At 36.2% G+C, this 24857-nt stretch overlaps 1 protein-coding gene across 6 annotated transcripts in view; it reads left to right on the top strand.

Moving 5' to 3' along the window:
• ARAP2 (ArfGAP with RhoGAP domain, ankyrin repeat and PH domain 2) overlaps window positions 1–24857 on the top strand; it is a 188644-nt gene that overhangs the window by 7136 nt on the left and 156651 nt on the right. For all 6 annotated transcript variants that reach the window (XM_055326211.1, XM_055326212.1, XM_055326215.1 and 3 more), the window contains exons 2-6: window positions 8649–9715; window positions 18884–18942; window positions 20023–20099; window positions 20905–20996; window positions 23116–23469. In XM_055326211.1, the coding sequence (XP_055182186.1) occupies window positions 8808–9715; window positions 18884–18942; window positions 20023–20099; window positions 20905–20996; window positions 23116–23469 (1490 nt within the window). In that variant the 5' untranslated portion in view covers window positions 8649–8807. The remainder of the gene's footprint in view (window positions 1–8648; window positions 9716–18883; window positions 18943–20022; window positions 20100–20904; window positions 20997–23115; window positions 23470–24857) is intronic.

The raw sequence follows: 24857 nt of genomic DNA, 5'->3' as shown, positions 1-24857 counted from the left end.
TCCCAAGGTCATGGAGCTAGCACTTGGCAGAGTTGGGATCACTGATAAATCAATCCCTGTGCTCTGTGTCCCAAGTCTGGTCTTCAGGTAAAGTCCTCATTCTAACTAACCTAACCACATCTATTACTAAATTAACCGAACTCTGTTTAGTGCTGTGTTAGGTGCATTGTAGGTTTATTAGAAGAATAATAAAGGCGTGTAATTTTACTAGGCAGGCAGAAGAATACCAGTCAAAGCAAGCGCGATAGTATAGTATGAATGTGACCAAGTGCTACAAATGAGTTAATAATAATAGCCAACACTTACTGTACTTGTACAGCTTGTATCAGGTACTGTTCCATATACCTTACATATTTTACTTGTTTAATCCTAACAGAAATTCTATTAGTATGAGTTGTATTATCCTCATTTTACAGATGAGGAACTGCTTCTGGGAAGTTAAATGACTTAATAAGATACACAATTAACAAGTGGGGAGGCTGGTTTGGAATCTAAGTAGCCTGACTCCAGAGTGCTCTGCTCCCTGTACTACTTCTGGGGTGGCAGCAAGGATGGAATAGGTGGGGAAAATTCATGGATGTGGTGGTACATAGCTGTAAGATGTGAATTAGCCTCTAAAGGAAAGAAAAAAAAAAGTCCCAGTATGTATGGGAAATTCAGTTCAAATAAAAGCCTAGAAGCTGACCCAAACCTTCTGATCTGTCTCCCTGGCTCCTTGTTGTGGTAAACAAACAAACAAACAAACCCCAAACTGTCACAACATAAAATTTACTATCTTCACTATTTCTTAGAGTATCATTGGGTACTAAGTATGTTTACATTGTTGTAAAATAGATCTCCAGAACTTTTTCATCTTGTAGAACTGAAACTCCACACCCATGAAACAACTGCCCCTCTGGGCCAGCTCATTCTACTGTCTGTGAATTGTTCTACTTTGGATACTTCATATAAGTGGGATCCTGCAGCATCTGTCTTTTTGTGACTTATTTCACTTTGCATAATAATGTCCTCAAAGTTTCTCCCTGGTGAAGCACGTTGCAGAACTTCCTTTTAAGGCTGTGTCGTATTCAATTGCCTGTGTACACCATATTTTGTTTTTTTATCTGTCAGTGAACATTTGGGTTGCTTATACTTCTTCAAATTTAAAGTTAAACCTTTAAGACTCTGGTCTACTACCTTTTGGAAGAATGCTTCAGTACTTTTCTAGTTCATCTGGGTTTTTTGTTTTTGTTTTTACCATCACCATTGACTGTTCTCACGGGCAGTGACTTCTTACTTTGGTTATATTTGATTATTTGATTGTGACTTCATACTTCGGTGCTATGTAGTGCTATGTAGCTGCCTTTCTGCAATGATAAATACAAAATAAGTTTTAATAAGCTAAATTTTAAGTTACCATTGTTTTACACAATAGTTTTCAAAGATACTTTCCCTTAGTTTTGGCATTTTGTCTCAAATCTCTTCATAAGTAAAGGTAAATGAATGTAGGCTTCCATTTGTAACCACTTTCATGGACACATATACCCACAATCTGAAAAGGCATATAAAACTTGAGCTTTCAAGACATGGTCTATTGAAACAGGGCTTCCCCAGTGACTATAAGTGCTTATGCATAGCTAGTGAGTCAAAGGAGAGGAAAAACCAAGTCAAAATCCTTGCTACCACTCTCTTGTCGAATCAGTTACGTAACTATTAGGGGACATCTTGGTTGTGGAGTTGGACGCTTGGAATTCTGGAATTTATCCACTGTTTATCCTCTGTGTGGCTTTGGGCATGGCACTTTCCTCCCAAGGCAGCTTTGAGGATTAGATGAGATTCTACACAGATGGTTTGCAAGCATCTGCAAATATTGGCAATTATTATTAGCAGTATAAGTCTGAGGGAAGGGGATCCCTGGGTGGCGCAGCGGTTTGGTGCCTGCCTTTGGCCCAGGGTGCAATCCTGGAGACCCGGGATCGAGTCCCACGTCGGGCTCCCGGTGCATGGAGCCTGCTTCTCCCTCTGCCTGTGTCTCTGCCTCTCTCTCTCTCTCTCTCTGTGTGACTATCATAAATAAATAAAAATTTAAAAAAAAAAAGTCTGAGGGAAAATGAAAGAGGCTGGCTGTGTTTTCATGGGTGGGGAGGAGGAGGAGTCAAGGTAGAGAACATGGCAGTGAAGGTCAGGACCTGTGGGTGACCACAGTTAAGAGAGATGGCCAAGTTGAGGAAACTGGGCTTCCTGTAAAGGCTTTAGTGGAGGTAGTGTTGCCACAAGCTAGGTATGTGAATGGACAGTGGGAGAAAGGGCTGCTAAACGACCAGTTTTACAGTATTTTGGCAGCTAAGCACTCAGGCTAGAAAACTAAGTTACAGTTCTTGACTTTTGACCCTTGCAATCAATTCTGTACTATAGAGTAATGTGACAACGACTATATTTTCTCTAAACCACTTCCTCTTCTACATAGTTGTGGGGGAACAGTCAAAGCAGAATATATCATCTTCATGAATAATTGGGGTTAACATCTTGGTCTTAAACAGGGAGTTTGCTTGATATGCAAATACCATAATAGGTATTTCTTGTGACTATATTGAGTACTGAAGCAAAAGTGGAATTTTGTTAAGACCTGTGGCCTAAACTAATTCAGTGTGTTATCCTTGTGGAGCTCCCTAGTTTTTTAAGGAATTAGCTATTTCTCCACAGTAAGTTTATTCTCAGCTTGAAGTCAGGAGTTAGAGGAATGAAAATTGTATGTGAGGTTTCTACCTTGGAGATCATTGCAAGGTGTTATAAATAAATTTTTCTATCTACTCGTGCCATTCAATCATTATGACCAGTGAAAGCATTTTTTTTTTTTTTTTCACACATTTCAGGGTTTCCCCTGGGAGATAGTTTCACTCCATTGGGAACCACTGTTCTGGAATACAGTAAACTCTCATTGTTCTTCAAATCAGTAAGATTTGTATTGATAATCTTGAAAGTTTCATTATTCGTGTGGCAGCCTAATTTCTTTTTATTTGGTAGATATTTTCTAAGGTTCCTTTCGGTTTTATGATCCTGTGATTGTTAAACCTGTTTTGGCACATTTACAGTCTCTAAATATTCTGAGGTTATGTTTCTGATTTTAAAAAGGTGTGCTTTTGGGATCCCTGGGTGGCGCAGCGGTTTGGCGCCTGCCTTTGGCCCAGGGCGTGATCCTGGAGACCCGGGATCGAATCCCACGTCGGGCTCCCGGTGCATGGAGCCTGCTTCTCCCTCTGCCTGTGTCTCTGCCTCTCTCTCTCTCTCTCTCTGTGACTATCATAAATAAATAAAAATTAATAAAAAAAAAAAAAAAAAATAAAAATAAAAAGGTGTGCTTTAAAAAAATGGGCTTAAGTTATGACTGAATTCAATTGTACGGTGCTACTTTTTTCCCTTCCATAAAATATGAGAATTAGGCCAATGGGATTCCAGAAGTTGTCAGCACTGAATACTTTAATGATTTAGTGATTTGATGAAGTGACCCATGGTTTTCAGTTGTTCCTCCCCTAGCTCAGCTAGGGGATATGAGTAAGTTCCACCGGTAGTGGGTGGAGGGATGGGTGTTTGGAGTGACTCTGTGGTGGTTTACCTTACTTGAGGCATTAGGAGGGGGAAAGCTATCCCGACTCATGATATTTTATTTTTTTATTAACTTAAAGATTTTATTTATTTATTACAACCCATGAGTTTTTAGAAGCCCCACAGGTGGGTTGGAATGCTTCCAGCTGACCACCTGCTAATCCCCCAACTCCCAATTTGAAGATTTCTTTTAATGGTTAGATTGATTGGAGAAATCTATGTGTGAATCCTGTCTTCTGGCAAATTTGGTGACCTGCATAGACAAGCTTTAAAACTATGTGTATTTTGTACTTTCTACTTTAAATCATCTGGAAGCTGGGAAGAAGTCATTCAGCAAACATTTATTGAGTACCTGCTATATAGCTGAGAGTGTTCAAACATGAAGACTAGAGCAGTGAACAATACACAAGATCTCTGCCCTCTTGGAACAGACCACAGGTACCAGGTCATACCAAAGCCAGGAATAGCGAGGCACAAGGCTGCCGGCCTGCATAGGGGGAGTAGAGACGTCCTCTCTGAAGTAGCCACATTTGAGCAGAGACCTACTGAAGTGATGGAGCCGTGAGCCACGGGTGTTATGTTGGGAAAGCAGATTTACATGAGATGTAAGGGTGAGCAGTTAGCTGATAAGGTGAGAATAAAACTGAGGCCAACTGGCAGCAGTGGAACGATGGAGTGGTCAGCCAGGGAAAAATGAAGTTGCAAAGTCCCAAGGAGTGATGTGGTGCGACTTTTGTTATAAAATCCTTCTAGCAGCTCTATTGAGATCATTCTGTGTGTATATCGGGGCGGGGGTGGGTGGGTAGGGGGAGCAGGACAGAATCAGGAATACGAGTCAGGAAGCTGGTGTAGTGGTGTGAGATGGACAACACAGTGACCTGGACGAGGGCTGCGAGCAGCAGTGGTGAGCAGTGGTTGGTTCAGGATGGAGTTTCAAGGTTGAGCTCAAAATATAAGATAATTTGTTATTAAGTGATATCCAAGCCGGGGATGGAACAGGTAGTCCTAAATGTTACTTCCCTTTTACTTTTAGTTCCTCTTGAAAATTGGTCAGGAGAAGATGGGCAAGCCTATAACCACATGTGTAATGCCAACCATTTGTACATTCTCTAAACATGTACTATATATACATCATACACTATGTTTATAAATAACTAATTTGCCTGGCATTTATTGGGCAGCTTATATGGGCTGGTCATCATCTTGGCAGAGTTACTAGTTTATTACAGGATAATAAAAAATAATTGTAATGACAAACACATAACATTTCTTGCATGCAGTTGGTGTTCTAAATGCTTCACAACAGCCATAGGAAATAGGCCCAGAAAAGTTAAAAACTTGTCCAGGCTCACAAAACTAGTAAGTAGAGGAACTGGGATTTGATTCAGGGTGTCCAGCTCCAAAGTCTTGGTTTTGTACTACACTACCCCACTTCTGTAGGTTACTGTGGAATGAATGGAATATGATTAAGTGCTCTATGAAGTAAATGCTGTCGGGATACAGAGAAGAGAATTTGTTTTTTGCTCAGTAGAGACTTTGTAATGGAAATGGCATTTAAGTTAGACTTCAAAGAATGGGAAAGATTTCAGCTGTGGAGAGATAATGATGATAGGGATGGAAATAAATAATTATAATGATGGAAGTGTATGTCTACTAAGCACTCTTAACACTTAATCTTCATCAGTACTGAGGTACCTTTGAGTGTTTACACTTTACGGGTAAGGAAACAGACACACAGACATATGCCTATGTTTACACTGCTAGGGAAGTGGAGGAGGTGGGTTTTGAGTCTGACACCAGACTGATGGGCAGTAGGTTAGGAGGGGCATTCCATCCCAGGGGTGGAGAATGATGAGCTTAGGCTCAGGTAAGATGGTATGAAGTATATTCAGTGAATGTGAGGGATTTAAAACTGTAAAATTTTGTTGCACATCCCAGTCATCTTTGGAGTGTGCTACAAGTACCTATTTCTGGGCCTATCATCAGCCATTGTTGCTGTACAGAAGATCCACAGACCAGTATCTTGGAGAGCCACTGATCCAGAGCACAGCATGCATGCCAGGGTGCCCAGATGGAGGTCAGACTATAGAGGGCTTTGATATTTTACGGAGTGTACACTTAGTAGCCTTTGATAGAATAGGCATGTCCATCTCTTTGCATCTGATGTGTATATGGGCTAGAAACGTCTGCAGAAAAGGACAGGATCTGTGAACACCCTTGAGTGGTCACATAGTTCAGAAGTCTGGTGACTGGGGAGTGGAGGTGACAAAGTGCAGAGAGGATGGTAGGGCCTGTGGGAGGGAGCCTCTTCCAAACCTGGAAAAGGAATCAAATTCATGTTCATCATGTTCAGTGAGAGCAGAGAGGTGGTTTTGGGTATTTGGTGTATCCATCCTTGATTCAACCACCCAGGAAGTATATGTGTATACTCCAGGGGAAGGAAAGGGTGTTGTGTATAAAACATACATGCACACACACCACAAAACTAACACATGGGCCTCTCAACCATTTCTATCACTACTGTCCTCTTCTGTCTCTTAAACGTTTCCTGAGCACTTTGCAGAGTTCTGGGATCCTAGTTATACATGTATAAGAAGAATGGAGGGATCCACTGTATTTTAATAGGTTGAACCTTCACAGAGGAGGTAATACCTGCCTGCTTGTTCAGAATTTTAAGTCATGCATAGGATTTTCCAAAATGTTCAGATTTGCAGGCAGATGGAGCATATGCCAGAGGTATGGGGCTATTAAACAGTTTGTTGCCTCAAGAATGATAATTAACAATAATGAGCTCAAGTGAGTGATGGTGTTAGTAGAATGTTTGGCATGGTTGAAATTGAGTCTGGAGCTAGTACATAGGAACACCTACCTTGCAGTAAATAATAGGAGGCATGGTATCTGGCACCTAATTGCTGTTTACATCAACAGTAGCTGCTATTATTGTTATTATTAGACTGAGACCGGACTGTGGTAGGACACGACAACGAGCTTAGACTTTATCCTGTTGAGGATGTGGAGGGATGTGCTAAATTTGGATTTTCAGTAGCTCACTGATACATGGAGACCGGGCTCAGGGATTTATTTGGAGACTGTTAGAACCCAGGCAAGCAATCTAATGAGCATCTGAACCATGGCAAGGTCGGTGAGGACAGAGGAGTGTATTAGTCAGCTTGGGCTGCTGCAACAATATGGTAGCACACTGTTTGGCTTAAAAAACAAACAGACACTTATTTTCAGGAGACAGGGGAATCCAAGATCAAGGTGGTAGCCAGTTTGGCAATCATTATTTCCATTTGCGATGTGCAAAAACAAATTAGATAGTATATTTATAAAATAATTGTGTAGAGCAAGAGCGGTATAGCTGACAATTAGTTTCGTATGTAGTGTTGAGGTTTAGCATTTTGCCTTTTTTTTTTGTACTGACATTTTGTCATTTTGAGTGTAACAGGGATACCTTATTGTCAAAGTCATTTCCTGCCTTGTTCTCCTGTTTATGTTTTTATTTCTCTACTTCTCCAGTGCTGATGAGTACAGTGTGTGCTTTCTCTTAGTTCACGTACCTATGTGTCAGTGTTTGCTTAGATTTTTAAAAAGTCAAAACAGTAGCTTTTAGGTTCCTGGCAGATAAGACATGCAGTGTCTGAGTTGTGCTTTTTGGAGAGCTATTTCAATATATGATTTCCAGAGACATTGCTTCAACACTTGTTCAGATCAATTTACCTGGGTGGAGCATGTGCCCTTTTATTATTTCAGCATATGTTATGCATATTCTATACTTGTTCCTTTTTATTGAAGTATGATACCCAGAAATGTGCACATAGCATACATTTTCACAAACTGCACACAGTCATATAAACAGCACCTAGATGAATTGACTTTTTAAAACATTTAATAATGTTGGTTGGGACAAAAATGAACCTATGTGAGTCTGCTGTATATAAAGGAAAATGTGACCTTTAAACTTTTTCCTTTTCCTTTCATGTTGATTTATTTCATGTTATCTATTGTATTTAAGAATTAACTATTCAGCTAGTCTTATCTTGTATATCAATATCGTACGTAAAATGTTACTGCATTTTTAAAAAAAGATTTTCTTAGAGGAAGATTGTATGTACCTCTCCAGCATGGTAGGAGACTGGTAGAAGGAGAGGGAGAACCAGACTCCCTGCTGAGCAGGGAGCCCAATGCAGGGCTAGGACCCAGGACTCTGGGATCATGACCTGACCTTGAAGGCAGACACTTGACCAACTGAGCTACCCAGGTGTCTGCCCTAAATGCTACTGCATTTTTGAAATGAAAATAATTTACCTGAGAAGTATGCTTAATTGTGTTTTTTAAGAGTCTTTGAAGAAAATATTAAAGGAGAAAGTTCATACCTAGTTACTGTTAAGAGAAATTATCTAAAATTTGGAAATCAAAAGAGCGTACAGCATGTTCTTTCATTGCCTTGTGCGGGGGTGTTATTTAACAAGCCCACCCTAGGGGTATTTAATTCTCATTTTGTGCTCTACTTTCTATTTACTGTTTAGTTAGAGCCCTGAACAGGGAAATTACCTGTTAGCTTATAGATTTTTGTCTGGTAGAGCAATAACTGCAAAAGTTATGGTTTTATTGTCCTGTAGGACATTAACTAGTCTTTGTAATCTAACCTACCAATCTTAGTCTAACACTTAAAAAAAAAAAAAAAGGTTTTTCTGATGGGCTGTCTAAACCTGTTCCATAAATGCTCCTGGAAACTAGATTTACCATCTTACTGGTCCTCTCTTTAATTAATGGGTTGAATAAATTATTTGACATGTTTGTTTTATATTTTGGGAAAGTCATTTTTTTTACCTTTTTGAAAATCATTATTGGTTTGACATGACATTTCCTTCCTGTATCTTCACACTCTACCTAGGAATTGACTTCTATTAGGGCATGCACAGTAATGCTAAAGATTCTAAATTCTGAGTGGAAGTAAGTATCCTCATTTCTGTTGTGTTTCTTCAGAGAAAGTTTCTAAGGTAAAACTAGGTTTTACTAACTAAAATGTCCTAATAAATTAATACTTTTTTTTTTTTTTGCAGGCTTAAGCACATAAAGTATTCACTGTGAAGAAAATAGCATTTTGAGACATTTTTCTGTTGCAAGTGATAGAGAAAAAACCAATACAGAAGTGCACTCTCCTATGCGTGTACCTCATTGTACTGCTTTTGATATATCAGCTTAGTAATGAAGCCACCATTATGTCCTCAGTCAATGAAGTAAATGTTGATATCAGAGATTTCCTAATGAGCATTAATTTGGAGCAGTACCTCCTACACTTCCGCAAGTTTGGTTTTAATACTGTGAAAGACTGTGCAGCAATAAATGATGGTGTGCTACACAAAATTGGAATATCACCTACAGGACACCGGAGGAGGATACTGAAGCAGTTACAGATAATCTTGTCAAAAATGCAAGATATCCCAATATATGCAAATATCCATAAAACAAAGAAGGACGATGAGACTTCAGAGGATCACCACGCTCCATCCTCTGGCCAAAATACCTCCATAGAACTTTCAGATACAGGTGGTGTCCAGGCACCTAGCCCGACGCACTGGGAGACTGTTATCAAAAATCTTGATCGAAATGACGTTAGTGTAGAAAATAGCCAGTCTCTTAAATCAGATGATAAGCTGTCTCTTCTTAAACACAACTTTCCCGTTCCAGAAGAAGAACCACACCTGAATTTGAGTTCTTTTCAACACACTTTATTTGGTAATGAAAATATTAAAATAGAATCTCTGAATACAGAGAAAACTACAGATTGCACAAGTGAAGAACAACAAACCATAAGATTTGATTTGCTCTCAGAAAATGCGAGCAAGCATCCTGATGCAGATCCTGAATGCCTTTCCTCCCTTGGCTGTTCAGACTCGGAGGCAAATTCTGGAAGTGGAACTAATGGTTTAATGGAAAGATCACCACCATCCCCATTCTTTCAATTTCAAGGAGAAATGGTTGTAAATGATTTGTATGTCCCGTCATCTCCAATCCTGGCACCAATGAGAAGCCGTAGCAAGTTGGTTTCAAGACCATCTCGATCTTTTCTACTAAGACATCGGCCTGTACCAGAGATTCCCGCATCAACAAAAGGCATTTCAGGGAGGTAAGAATTTTTTTTTAAATATTTTATTTATTTATTCATGAGAGACACAGAGAGGCAGAGACATAGGCGGAGGGAGAAGCAGACTCCCTGCAAGGAGCTGGATGCGGGATTCCATCCCAGAACCCTGGGATCACGCCCTGAGCTGAAGGCAGTCGCTCAACCACTGAGCCACTCAGGGGCCCCAGGAGGTAAGAAATTTTATGATGAGCCATAAGTATTAGATTGGGGGGGGGGGATTTAGTTACTTTTAATACATATTTTTAATGTTTGTAAGTTTGGCTTGTAATAATTTACCTACTCAACCAACCTTTTTTTTTTTTTCCTTTTAAAAGTAGAAAATGCCATTTCTTTTGTATACTATTTCTCAGAATCTGTTTCCAACTTATAACTGTGTGAGACTCCTTAGTGTTCTCCCATGTGATTGGGAGAAGTCCCCTTCCTTTATTTTTACCTGGCCGTTCCTTCCCATGCCTTCCTTTCACACCTGGTATTACATTCTTCCACAAGTGCAGTTCTCATATCGGAATTGCTGATTCTGTCTCCCCACTGGATCTCTTGTTCTTTGGCAGGGGCCACCATTCTAATGTTCGTATCTCCACTGCCTGACACTACATGTTGGCATGAATTAATAATTCAAGGTACATCTAGGGAGCACCTGCTTGGTACCAGTCCCTGTGCTAAGTGCAGAGGAGGTAGGGAGGGATAAAGGCGCCTGAGGAATAGTGTAGGAGACAGATGTAAAAACATGGTCACAGTACAGTGCGGTTCACTCGAACCGGAATTCTACAGGGGGGCCCACCAGCGTGTTGGACTGTTAGAACTTTGAAGTAACTGCTGAGTCTGAGAGCTGACTTAACAGCAGAGAGAGCTTTCATCCTTTTCTCAAAGTTACACCTAAAATAGTTGTGGTTTTCTCCAGGGTTGTGGTGGGATGTTTTTTTCACTGAAAGCTAACACTTGCCTCTCTACTGGGAGTCATGAGGTGGTTCAACTGTTAACTGCTGTGGTACAAAATGCGATTACAGATTTCCTGCACAGGCTCCAGCCTGGCAATTCTGCAAGATCCTCCTTCCCTGCTTGCATCGACTCTGCCCCTACTGCTGGCACTTTGCCTTTGGGCATCGTCTGTGGTAGTTATAGTGCAAGATCCCGATTGTGTTTGCAGGAGAAAATGTGGAAGTTTAGTATTTGCCAAAGAAAATATGGCAATTTATGGGATTGTTGATTTAAGAACCTCTCATTAGAACATAAACTCTTTGAGGGAAGAGGTCCTACCTTACTTCTCTTTTTCTTGGCATCCCTAGTGCCAACAGCAATGTGTAGACTTCCTTGGAAGTCAGTAGTGGTAACAGTGTCATTTATTAAACATGCTAGGTCTTAGTTTGGTTTATAATTTACCATGGGTTATCTTAATCTCACAGTAGCCCTGTGATATAGATATCATTCATCCATTTTCTTATAAGGTAATTTTTCTAGCATTACATGTGTAGTAAACTGGGCTTTCTTTCCGGTACATTAGACTCTAGAACCCACTCACTTTTTAAATCACTCATTTAGAAACTATACTTAAAAACTGTTGATTAGATATATGAGAATTGAAGTATTAGTTACAAATGTAGAAGATGACCAATTTCGTATGACACTAGTTTTAAAATGTTTTGCTAATTTTAAACAAAAGAAAGCAACTGGGAACCGATTGCTATGAGTACACACATCAAAAGTCTATCTTGGCCAGAACAGAATCCTTTTGGGAGTCATAAGGATAACTTCAGATAGGAAACCTTTGGCTTAAGTTTTAAACAAGATGTGCTATTTTTCATACAGTTTTGAAAATCCTTTGATGTTTATTCAGTTGTAAGTAAGCTTTATTTCCTATGAAAGTCTTGTTATTCACATTGTTTGTGAGTTAGGAGTCTTTGAAAAATGAGAATTGAAATAACGTTAAAACTATTCTTAAGTAACTGAGTACTGGGTGCTTCATAGTCCTGCCAGATTACCCCTGGTAACCCTGCTTCTTTGATTATGGCAGTAAATGGTACCTATGTATCTATGGTGTTCACATCATAAAGTGAGAGTGTAAACTAAATTATTTTCAGACTTCACAGTGTTTTTCCTTGTGGTCCCGGCCTGAATTGCAGATAGTAATTTTGCAAGATTTTAAAATGTTATAATGGGACTTTAAAAATAGAACTGTGGATTATATAACCTGAGATTCTCTGTAATCAGACAACATCTAGATGATATTTTAGTACATTTCTTGATGTACCAAATAAAATTTCTTCGTGGCCAGTGCTTTTAACTTTTTTTTTTTTTTTTTTTACTAGTTAAGCATTTTATGTATCTGTTAAAGGTATATATGTTTTCCTGGTGTGAGGCCCTTTGTTGAAATCCTCCCCCTTGCCTCTCCACTCTTTATTTATCTGACACAACTGACTCATGGTCAAATGGATTATCTTTGTCCTTGCTTTGAGTTTTTCCTGAATTCCTTACCTGCTCCTTTTCCTGGAAAGACTGGGCTGGATGGGGCTATTGGACAATGAATCTCAGGGTCTCTTTTTTGGCTTAAAGAGTCAGCTCTTCCCTTATCAGCTTCACCTGGACGTCTTGCAGAAACTGAGTTCCAGCATCTTGCCCTTTCCCTGGGTTTGACCTGTGACCCTGGAGGATTCTCATCAGTGCTCAAGGCAGGAAAGAAAGTATCTTTCAGCCACCTTACCCTTCCTGCCAGTTTCAAGGTTTTCATTTTTTCACGCAACTATTTTATCCTTGGGACCAGTCTTAAAGCCCTTCTCTTTTAGGTATCGTGTCTCTGAATATTTTGAGGGAAGGAAAATGAGCAGAGATGGAGGGAGGAGGATGATGGGCATCACTGCGTTGTGGTCAGAGAACATCTGTTATAGTTTAGGACTGTCATACTGTATTGATTGAGGGCCCTTTAAAAGTTTGAAATCTAAACCTGAAGTCTCCAGGCTTCTTTGAACTTTGTATTAAAAAATAGCAATCTAATATTTTTCCCTAGATAGACATGATGCAGACATTGGAGATGGTTTATACTATTTTAGACTTTAATGTTGAAATCTATATGAGCAGAAAATGTACAGTAAAGTACTAAGCAGTTGTTGGGTGCATCCAGTAAGAAAAACACAGAAACTCATCTGATCTTTCTTATGCTCAAGAAAAATTGCACATTTCATGTTACAATGAAAAAATCTATATTAGTAACTCAAAATTCTTTTTTAAAATGTGCTCCTATAAATTCTATGAAAAAATAGGCTGATTATTTCAATATTCATAAAATTTTGATGTCATCTAAATAAATCAATTTATATAAGTAATAGTTTGATTTATTCTCAGAGGATGATGTTATATGTCTGCTCCATACTTTTTATAAGTAAAAAGACATTAGGTTTATACTTTTTTATTTTTCATAATTAAAAACACCACTTTATTTTTTTAAAAAAAGTATATGCATATTTTTAGTTTTTGCTTAGATTCCAGTTAACATACGGTGTAATATTAGTTTCAGGTGTAGAATATATGATTCAGCACTTCAGTACAACACCTGTGCTTATCACAGCAGGTGCCCTTCCTGAATCCCCATCATCTATCCCCTCTGGTAACCATCAATTTGTTCTCTATAGTTAAGAGTGGCTTCTTGGATTAACTCCCTCTCCCCCACCCCTTTGCTCATTTGGTTTCTTAAATTCCACATATGAGTGAAATCATATTGTATTTGTCTTTTTCTGACTTATTTGTTTAGTATTACACTCTCTAGCTCTATCCATGTCCTTGTAAATGGTCAGATTTCATTCTTTTTTTTTTTTTTTTTTTTGTGGCTGAGTAATATCCTGTGGGCGGTGTGTGTGTGTATCTTTCTATATACATCACATCTTTTTTATCCATTCATCAGTTGTTGGGCATGGGCTGTTTCCATATTTTGGCTGCTGTTGATAATGCTGCTATAAATATTGGGTGCACGTGTCCCTTTGAATCAGTATTTTAGTATCTTTGGGCTAAATACATAGAGTTGCTGGTCATAGGATAGTTCTATTTTGTACTTAATGAACAGCTTCCATACTGTTTTCCAGTGGGGCTGCACCAGTTCGCATTCCCACCAACAGTGCAAGAGGGTTCCCCTTTCTCCACATCATTGCCAATACTTACTGTTCTTGTGTTGTCAATTTTAGCCATTCTAACTGGTGAGAGGTGATCTCTCATTGCGATTTTGATTTATATTCTCTGCCTGATGATGAGTGATGTTGAGCATCTTTTCCTGTGTCTATTGGCTGTCTGGATGTCTTCTTTGGAAAAATGTCTGTTCATGACTTCTCATGAAAAAAATAAATTTTGAGCTACAACTTTGGCTAGTTAATTAAAAAAATGAGAATAATGATCTAGACTTTTGTGTTCTAATCCTTTTGTAATTATTTATTCTAATCCTAAGGACATTTTTTGGAACTTCTTGGATTGAGACTTAATTATCTCTGCCTTGTAAATTTCATATTCTTGATCTGTGCTGTAGTTAATACACTCTAATGTTTTCTGAAAGCAGATTTGTGTGTTTTAGATATTATGTAACCTCAAGGCAGTTTATTATTTATTATTTGTTTATTATTATTATTATTATTATTTATTATTATTTAAAATTTATTTATTCACAAGAGACACACACACAGAGAGAGAGGCAGAGACACAGGCAGAGGGAGAAGCAGGCTCCATGCAGGGAGCCTGATGTGGGACTCGATCCTGGGACTCCAGGATCATGCCCTGGACTGAAGGCGGCGCTAAACTGCTGAGCCACCAGGGCTGCCCTCAAGGCAATTTTAAACTGCTGCCTAATGATTGTGGTTTTCTTTTGAATTCATTTCTGTATTGACCTGTAGTTAGTCCGTTGTAGTTAGTCTGTTATGAATTGCATTAAAAAAAAAAAACATTCTGTGAAACGATGGTCCATCTATAGGGTGTAGTTATTTTTTGGTGTGGCTGCCCTAAGTAGCAGGTAAGTATAGATCATAAAGGGAGATCTTTAATTAACCTTCATAGCAGTGCTTTTCTTGGTAGTTTTAGTAATTAAAACATATGTGGAAAAATAACTTCTGTATGTATGCTTAATATTCACCCTAATCAGTTATTTTTTTTGCAACTCGGTGTTTTACTTAATATTATTATTTTTTTACTTAATATTATTTTTGAGATTTGTCCACATTGATGCACATATTCTATGCAATAACTGCTGTATAGTCTTACTAGGTTGTTGATATGTTTTCTCTATCAGAAATGAAAAGTGAATATTTTAAGGACTTTAAGAAATAAATGTGCACAGAAGGTTTACTGGGAGGACCAACCGTTTTTTACTCTAATACGTATTATAATTGGTTTATTCTTGCTTGTTTATGTTGTGAAGAGCACACTTTAAATGTTTTAAAAGCATTTTTTCATGAATCCTCATGATATTCCTAGGAAGCAGGTGCTGGTTTTTATTCCCCTTCAATAAATGAGGAGACTGTTAGGTAACTTGACCAAGGTCACAAAAACATAATTAACAAGAGAAGGTGATAGCTACTGCTTTTCTTTATGGGTTTTTAATTTTTGTAAATCAACCATGCTTTATATTTCAAATTTAAAAGTTTTTAGGATAAGTGGTGGGAAATCAATAGGCAGAAAGAGGCAGAAATGAGGAAAAAGTGTGAGCTTTGCCTCTTATTAGCTGTAGGACTTGGGCTAGGAGAGTCTCCTTTCTTTATTGGTGGGATTAGGACACCAAGTCTTATTGCACAGGTATCTTATGAGGATGAACGATGAGATGCAGATACATAAATTCCTAACATAATGCTTTGGGCATAATAGGTATTAGAATATAAAATAGCTTGTGGTGATTTATTCATAGATAAATGAGAATATAAATTACTGATTACTGATTTTCAAAACAACTTATTTTTCTGTATTGAGCTAACCTTTCATTAACAGTAGATCAAATGAAGTTTGTTGATAGATTTGGTAATTGCTTGCAGGTGGATATTTAGCATAAGAATTAATTAAAATCACAAACTTTTTTTTTCACATTTTATATGGCTAATAGTGAAACCAGCAAAATGCTTTAAAATAGCACTAATGAAAAAAAATAAAACAAAGAAAAACCCCACCACTAATGGTGTTTTATATTTTATACTTAAAGAGTAAAGTATATTTTTTATACTTAAAAAATGTAAAGTATATAAGTATATTTTTTATACTTAAAAATGTAAAGTGTATTTATATAGTAAAACCAGCAAAATATGCTTTAAAACGCCACTAATGGTATTTTATATTTTATACTTAAAAAATATAAAGTATATACTTAAATTCTAATTCCTTTTCAAATATGTTTTCAGTGTATGTAAAATGTTAACTTCTCATTAATGTTATTCAATATTTTATATATTAAAAATATAATTTTCTTTTTTGGTTTTGGTTTTTGTATTTAAGACACATTTATGTATTCAAAGGTTGCAAAGATTTTCTTGTGTGTATTTCCAGTTTTAGAGCTTTAGCATTGACATATAGGTCTAAACTCCAGTTCAGGTTAACTTTGTATATGGTATGAAGTAATGGTTGGTATTCGCTTCATTTTTGCATTGAGATAACCAGTTCCAGTCTTGAAAAGACTATTCTTTCCCCAATGAATTGCCTTCACATTTTGCTCAAAAACCGGTAGACCGTAGACATGTGGGAGTTAGTGGTACTTTTATTCTGTAACATTAATTTATGTGATTATCCTTTCATCAGTAACACACTGATTTGACTGCAGTAGGTTTAGATTAAATATCGAAATTGTATAAATCTTCCAATTTATTCTTCTGAATATTTTTACCATTCCAGGTTATTTATATGTGGATATAAATTTTAGTTACCTTGTCAATTTCTTTTTTTTATTTTTTATTTTATTATGATAGTCACAGAGAGAGAGAGAGAGAGGTGCAGAGACATAGGCAGAGGGAGAAGCAGGCTCCATGCACCGGGAGCCCGACGTGGGACTCGATCCCGGGTCTCCAGGATCGCGTCCTGGGCCAAAGGCAGGCGCCAAACCGCTGCGCCACCCAGGGATCCCTACCTTGTCAATTTCTACATAAAAGCTCGCTCGAATTTTGTTCGAGGTTATGTTGACTGTGTATATCAATATGTGGAGACTTGACATGTTATCGATAATTGAGTCTTCCAATCCATTAGCACAACATATCTATTTATTTTGGTTTTTAATTTTTCAATGTTACATGGTTTTCAGTGTGCTGATTATGTTTTGATAAATTTACTCCTTAGTATTTCGTGTTATGGATATTATTATAAAAGTTGTATTTCAAACTATTTTCCCAGTTGCTCATCATGAGTATTTAGAAATACTATTGATTTATTAACACTTTCCCCTTATTGTGGGACCTTGCTAAACTTATTAATTTGGGAGTCTTTTTGGTAACTTCTTAGGATTTTCTACTTGATACCTTCTGCTTATAAAAGATCTTCCTTTCCAATGTACATGCCTTTTCCTTCATTCACTTACTTTGCACTGGCTGAGACCCTCTGAAATAATGTGAATGTAAGTAGTAAGAGCAGACCTCCTTGTCTTTCTTAATCTTAAGAAAAACCATTCAGCCTTTAATATGAATTATGTTGTAGGTTTTTCATAAATGCCCTTTATTAGGTTGAGGAAGTTTTCTTCCATTCCTAGCTTACTGAGAGTCTATTATAAATGGATGTTGAATTTTGTTCATTGGTTTTTCTGAGTCTGTTGTCATTGAAAATGTGATTTGTTTCCTCTTTCATTTTCTTAATTTGGTGAATTACATTGAATTTTTTCATGTTAAACCAACTTTGCTCTTTTGGGCTAAAGCTCATCTGATTATAAAATATTATTATTTTTTATAGGTTGTTAGATTTAATTCCTAATATTTTGTTAACGAGTTTTGCATCTGAGTTCGTGAGGGATATTTCTCTAACAGTTGTCTGTGTTTTTGTTTTTGACTGGCTTTGTGTCTGTAGTACTGACCTTATGGAATGAATTGGGAAATAGTTCCTCCTTCCCTATTTTCTGAAAAAGTTCACATAGAATTGGTATTATTTCTTTCTGAAATGTTTGATGGAATTAACCAGTGAAGTGTCTCGGCCTAGAGTTTTTTGTAGGTAGGTGACTAATTACTAAATTCAGTTTCTCTGACAGAGGGATATTAAGATTTTTGTATTTATTCTTTATATAGTTGATAATTTATATCTCAGGATTTTTCAGTTTCATCTAAATTGTTGAATTTATTGACATAAAGTTTTTTCTTAATAATCTGTAATTATCTCTTTAATGTTTGTAGGATTTGTAGTGATGTCCTGTTTTTCATTCCTGGTACTGGTAGTTCTCTTCTGTCTTGCTTTTATTTTCCTTCCCTGAGTTTTATTAGTTTTATCAATCTTTTTGAAAAACTAGCTTTAGTTAAAATGACTTTAAAATTTTGTCTATGTTTTATTTCATTGGTTTCTCTTCTTTATATCCTTGCTTGTAGTTATTTGGGCAGATATATATTTAAGAGACATTAAGGACCCTGTCTTGATCCTTACGTTTAGATGGAAAAATAGAACTCTTTTGTATAGTAGTGGGTATTCATTATAGCTGTTTCCACAGTGTTTTCCTCTGTCATTGCTTTAATGTTATATTCTAATTAATTGCCTAAAATCTTTCTCTCCCAAGGCAGCAAATTTTTTGAGAAAAGGTCTTGTGTACTTTCATACTGTGCCCATGGAGTCAACATATTTTTGACTCAGTATTGTAAAGCTAATGATGAAAAGACTACATAAATATTGAAATCTAGTTAGAAAATTAGTTTCTCACAAGGGGTATGGCTAGAAGTTTTGAAATTCCAGTGTACATACTAGCATTGGGCAACTTCATTCGTTTACTTTTTGTGAATTATAAATGTGTGAGGCAAATACTTGTAATACGCAGTGAGGTCTTTTCAAGGCTATTTAGAAAAAAAGTTATGGAATTCAGCCATTCTATTAAAATCAGTTAAAATCTGTTTATTTTTGAATAGTATTTTTTTTCTACTTAGAAGAATGTTTGTCTCTATAATTCATCCTTTACTCGAAATAGTAACTTAAGTATTTTTGCTTATCTATTTTAATTTATCTGTTTTCCACCTTTGCTTTAAGCTATTACCGTGAGAGAAGAAATGTTGCTACCTCAACTGGAAAGTCTGTGACACAGGAAAGTGAGTCTTTGCATTTAAAGTCTTTGTAAATTAGCACTCATTTGACAATCCTAAATATGTGAAAATTGTGATTTAAAAAAAATGCCCACCTGTGGAATAGAGAATAATGAGAATAACTCTCTACTAGGGTTCATAATACCTTAGATACTTTTAAAGATGAGTGAATAAAAGATAGTAATATATACTTAGACTCCTAAACATCTGCATATACCACTGTAAAAAGATTTTTTTTCACAAGGCTTAATTTATCATTAGCCACAGTTGAAGGCATTTAGCTAAATTAAGTGGTTTCTGACAGTCTGAGCTACAGGACATAGATTTATGGAAAGTGATTTTACCATGGTAACTGGAAAGGGCTGACATTAGGTAAATTGATCATTGACAGAGGCTTTTCTTTTTGAAAATTCTGCTTCTATAAGTTCAGGAACATTCTTCTTAACGATAAGATGGCAAACACTTGGTTACTGACCCTTTAAAATTTTCTTGTTGTAACAAAATGCAAGTGTTGAAAATTCTTTCTTATAAATCTGTATAATTCGTAGACAATAGAAATTCTCTTGAAATAACTTTTTTACAGGTGTGTTATTGGCTGTGATGTTAGATTATATTAAGTGGATTCTGGTATTTTGAATATAATACCTTGCTGTTATGTTGGTGAACTTTTAATAATTGGCAGATAGTAGACCAATACTCATTTTTTGCCACTAATACTGTTGTCTTTTTTAGGAATTAACATTATAAATGGCATCATTACTGTTTGCATCATATGTGGAAAACGTGCATAGTTATATTAACGTGGGTTTTAGAGGTTAACAAGGACATATATGACACATCACACTTTAAGAAATAGTAATATGTTTTGGTTGTGAAGTGAGAGGTATACACAGTGAGTGCTACATCAAGAAGACCATGGGAAGAGTTGATTTGGGGGTGAAAATTAAAAGCATAATTTTGGACTCTCAGAGAAGAAAGATTATATAAGTTGTGATATGGCTATAAAATAATTAAACAATTACCTTTAAAAATAATATTCCACATTATTCACATCTTTTCATTCTCATTCTATCATTTCTCCAAAAGATTCAAATGAGGAAAATTCATCTTCCATTTTTCCTTATGGAGAGACCTTTCTCTTCCAGAGACTAGAAAATTCCAAGGTTAGTTCCATACAGTTTCATTTTTTCCATATCCAAGTGTTTGCACCTCTGTTTATATTTGCCTCTTCATTTTCCTTTAAAGTCTTTGAAGAATGAGTTACTTTTTTTTTTTTTTTAAGAATGAGTTACTTTGAAGGGAGACATTTCTAGTCAGTAAAATTCTGTTCAGTAAAATCATGGTGAATGTGTTTCTTTATACTTCATAAAAACATGTTCAATTTCAGGAATACAGATGGCTGGATATACGGAATTTTCCATTTTTCAGAATTTTCCAAAAGATAAGTTAGTTTAAAGACAAACTCCCAGAGAAAGCAAAAGCAAACAAACAAAAATCCCCTTGATTTTGCTTTTGCCTTATACCCAAATATCTACTTCTATTTACATATCTTAATTATTTTGTTTATTAGCCTCTGAAGTGCTTGTGCTCTTTTTTGTATTTTATTTCCTGGTTGCAATAGAAGAGGAGTTGGAAGACAAAAAGTGGCAAAGTAAAAGTAAATAAATTTTGTTCTTGGTTGGCATCTTCTGTTTTTCTTGATTGAAATGATAAATTATTAATGTTTTAAATATAATATTGGAAAAGACATCAAAAGACCTTTTTTAAATATAGTCTCACTAGTTAAGTTACTTTTACCAAAATTGATCTAAGCAATTAGACATTTTCGTAATAAAACTAAACTTAGATATTGTGGGTGTTTGTAGAATATTGCTATTCTAAAAAATGTGTGTGTGTATATGTATATTTTTTATTTTTATTTTATTTATTTTTATTTTTTAAATTTTTGTATATGTATATTTTTAATAGAAGAGGTCTATAAGGAATGAATTTTGGACCGATGAAGAAACACTCAAAGGGGATACAATTACTGAAAGAAACTCTTTTCTCATCAAATCAAGGTACGAGTCATGGCTGATGATGATTAATTCTTTTGAATAAATGTTATACGTGTTGATCCTTGCTCATACTATATATCTAAGAAAATAGTTGACATTGGTAAGTTCAAATCTTTCTACATGTTTCAGTATTGGCATTAATGCAATTAATGTCAGTTCAATTAATTCAGTATTCATATTAATTCAATTAATAATTGAATTTAGAATCTGTAAATTGAGTGCATAGTGATATTCTGCAGCAGTTTGTTTGTTTTCTTGGTTGAAACAAGTCTTCCTGTTCCAAAATTGCAGATACGTGGTGCCCTCAACTGCACGTTAAAGATGAGAAGTTATGTTAATATGAAGGATGAAAGGGGCAGTACAAAAAATATGACTGAGGTGCAGAATTTTTATAAATGTAATATACTCTTTTTACTGGAAGTTCAGCATTGGCAAGTGGCTTGGCAATTATCCAGTTATTTGGATCACACGTGAAATTAAACAGAGTTTGTGAGGCACCAGCCTAAATTTTAGTTTTCTCAGCTTTATTAGGACTTGGTGTACTACAATATTACATAATGTTCATTTTAGTTTTGATTTTTATCTTTTCCTTTCCAAGGCTGACATTGTTGTGAGGTTTTTTTTGTTTTTTTGTTTTCTGTTTTTTAAGAGGTGGGGGAAGAGAGGGAGGGAGAGAATCTTAAGCAAGCATCACATCCAGCACAGAGCCTGAGGTGGGGTTCAGTTCCACGACCCTGAGATCATGACCCGAGCTGGAATTGAGAGTTGAACGCTTAACTGACCGATCCACCCTGGCCCCCCAGTTGTGGGTTTTCTTAAATTGAAACTAAATAATTTGAGGACCTTCAGTTAGCATTTGATATGAATGTATTATAATGCAAAATGTGGAAGGGGCCAGGTTAAATCATTCTTTTAATGAAGGAACAGTTTTTAGAATGCTGTATCTGTATAGCGTAGGATGTAATTTGACCCCTGTCTGTATCTATTTCATTGATTAGCAAAAACTTCTTTGTGATGAGTTTTATTATACCTAAATGAGTGAATCTGTTTTGTCATTTCTTCAGTCCATAGCAATATGCTTAGCTATTATGAAATGTGTTCCAGTGAATATTACAGGTTATACTGCTTTTACCTTTTAATTGTACCTGACTCTTCTTCATTTTCTGGGCAACACTGTGGTGCAGTTTTTCCTCATTCATATTGTAAAATAGTACAAAAGCTTTCACCAGTTGGATATACTCACTGTTTTTTTATTTTATTTTATTTTATTTTATTTTATTTTATTTTATTTTATTTTATTTTATTTTATTTTATTTTATTTTATTTTATTTATTTTATTTTATTTTATTTTATTTTATTTTATTTTATTTTATTTTATTTTATTTTATTTATTTTTTATGTATGTATGTATGTATGTTTTTTACATTATGATAGAACATAGAATTCTTGGAATTGAATAGTAGAGAGCCAGAGAGGGGCAACAGGTTTGGAAGTAGTATCTCCACATAGATGAGGTAGTGGTTCATGATGTGGCCCAGGGACTAGCGGTTGGGCTGGCTACATAATGGTGTTGGTGAAGATGGGAAATCGTGATGCAGAGAATATGGTCAGTCTCCACCCTTACTACTGATCTGCACCCAACCCCCCAGAAAAATGATTGGATTAATGATCAGATGAATGACCTATGAGAAAAATGGTATTTCTAGCAGTGTTCAAATATATCTTAGTATAATTTGAGATTTCTATTTAATATTTATGACGGAATTTAAAAATTATCAGATGGGTGAATTGAACTCCTAAGAGTTTTCTGACCTTAAATTTCTGTGATTTCAGGGCACCTGTGTAGCTCAGTCAGTTAAACATTGGTCTCTTGATTTCTGCCCAGGTCATGATCTCAGGGTTTCATGATCTTAGGGTTGTGGGATTGAACCCTACCTGGAGCCTGTGCTCAGAGGGCAGTCTGCCTCTTTCCCTCCCTCTCCCCCAGTTTGTGAGCTCTCTCTTAGAACAAACAAATCTTAAAAAAAAAAAAAAATTGTGATTTGTATAAATCTACAATGTAACCAATGGTTTAAATGACATATGACACTTTGAAATGTTAACACCATTTATTTCCATTTAGCATATATGATAACAAGAAGGAGAATATAAGTGAAGACAAAGTGGAAGATATTTGGATACCTCGAGAAGACAAAACTAATTTTCCAAGAGACTCAGCTTCAGAATCAGAATATTCAACAGTAGAAGAATGCTTTCAGAGTTTAAGAAGAAAAAACTCAAAGGCATCTAAAGCTAGGACTCAGAAAGCATTGACTGTGGACCCTGTCAATAGGCACAGTTATCCATTAAGCTCAACAAGTGGAAATGCTGAGTCCACAGTCGTTTCTTCAAATGCAATATCTCCCTATGCCTGTTTTTATGGATTCTCTGCAAGGAAAGTTAAATCGGGATGGCTAGACAAGCTCTCTCCTCAAGGGTATGTAGTTACTCTTTTTTTTTTTCCTCTAAGTAGCATATTTGTAACTGTTCAAGTTTATGCATTTCTAAACTTGCTAGGTTGCTGCTACTCCTCATCCCTCCCCCACCACCATGCACACAGTTTTTAGGGACTTTCAGTGCACTTTTGCAAATGTTGCTCTTTAGACATAAGGAGGAACATGTGCAGTGTACTATGTGGAATGATGGGATAAGGTTCTGAACAGCAAATTGAAACGGAAAGTTGCAATTTCACATCTAGATTCTTAATGTTAGTTTCTGACATTACACTAAAATGCACTGTGTCCCAATTTGTGGCAAAGAAAAACAACACAGATTGAGTTGGTATTACTACGCCCACGCTGTTTGGCTTTTGCTCATATTATAACAGTGTTCTGTTTGGGAATACAAGTCTTAATTGTAGTTAGGGAAAGTACATCATTGTTAGATTTTGGGCTTCCCTGTTACTGATATATTGTTTTGATTTTTGTATTTTGCATAGAAGTCAGAGTCCCTTGAATATTTTACTTTTAAAACATTTGTCATTTCAGATGTTTATAAAGAAACTTCTGTCCCTTAGGGGTTTTACAGTACTGAGAAATATTTGGGACGGGATTATATTTAATTAGAATTGTTTTCTGGTGTCCTAATATTTGAATGTCATTTTGAAATACTTACTTGAAATATTCCTCATGAATTATTAAGTTATTTTGGGATTAAAGCTCTTGAGTTTAGGTAATTGATGTGGTGAGTCCCTACAATGTGCTGGTTTTCTTTACTCTTCTCCCAAAAATGTGCATCATTTCTGGAAAGCCTTGGTTGGACCTAAAATAAATTTTATTAGGAGAATATTACCAGAAGAAGCATTAATTGACTAGTGGGAAACAGATATTATATTTCTAAAGAAAGTGAAAAAGCCTCATACTTTTATGGTTAGTAATTATACGGTTAATACTTTATACCATTGCATTCTTTTAGCAAATTAGATATTGAATAAACCGAAACAGTATTTCTTAGTTATCCTGTCTTTTTTCTGGTTACATTATGATGACAGAGTAGTCAACTATGACTACTTTTCAGTCAGTCATCAGTATTATTGTTAACTACATAGTCTAGTAGCAAAGGTATGAATAAGCACTCAAAAGTAGAAGCAGGTGGCATAAACAGCTATTTTGAATATTCTCAAATCTTTCACTTCTGTAAAATTGAAGTGTTTAGGGAGATCCTAGTGCTTTCTCCACTTACTACCGGAAGATTCAGCAGACTCTGGCTATAGAGCCCCCAGCAGCTGTGGTTTCCTGCATGATCTCTGGTGGTACCTCACTCTCTGCAGGGTTGATATGTTTATGCTCCAGGCACACTGAAAAAACTTCACCATCATTGGCTACC

Source organism: Nyctereutes procyonoides, unplaced genomic scaffold, assembly GCF_905146905.1.
Source record: "Nyctereutes procyonoides isolate TBG_1078 unplaced genomic scaffold, NYPRO_anot_genome, whole genome shotgun sequence".
NCBI lineage: Eukaryota > Metazoa > Chordata > Mammalia > Carnivora > Canidae > Nyctereutes > Nyctereutes procyonoides.
The sequence above is the reverse complement of the archived record's forward strand: the minus strand, read 5'-3'. Positions and strand labels throughout refer to the sequence as shown.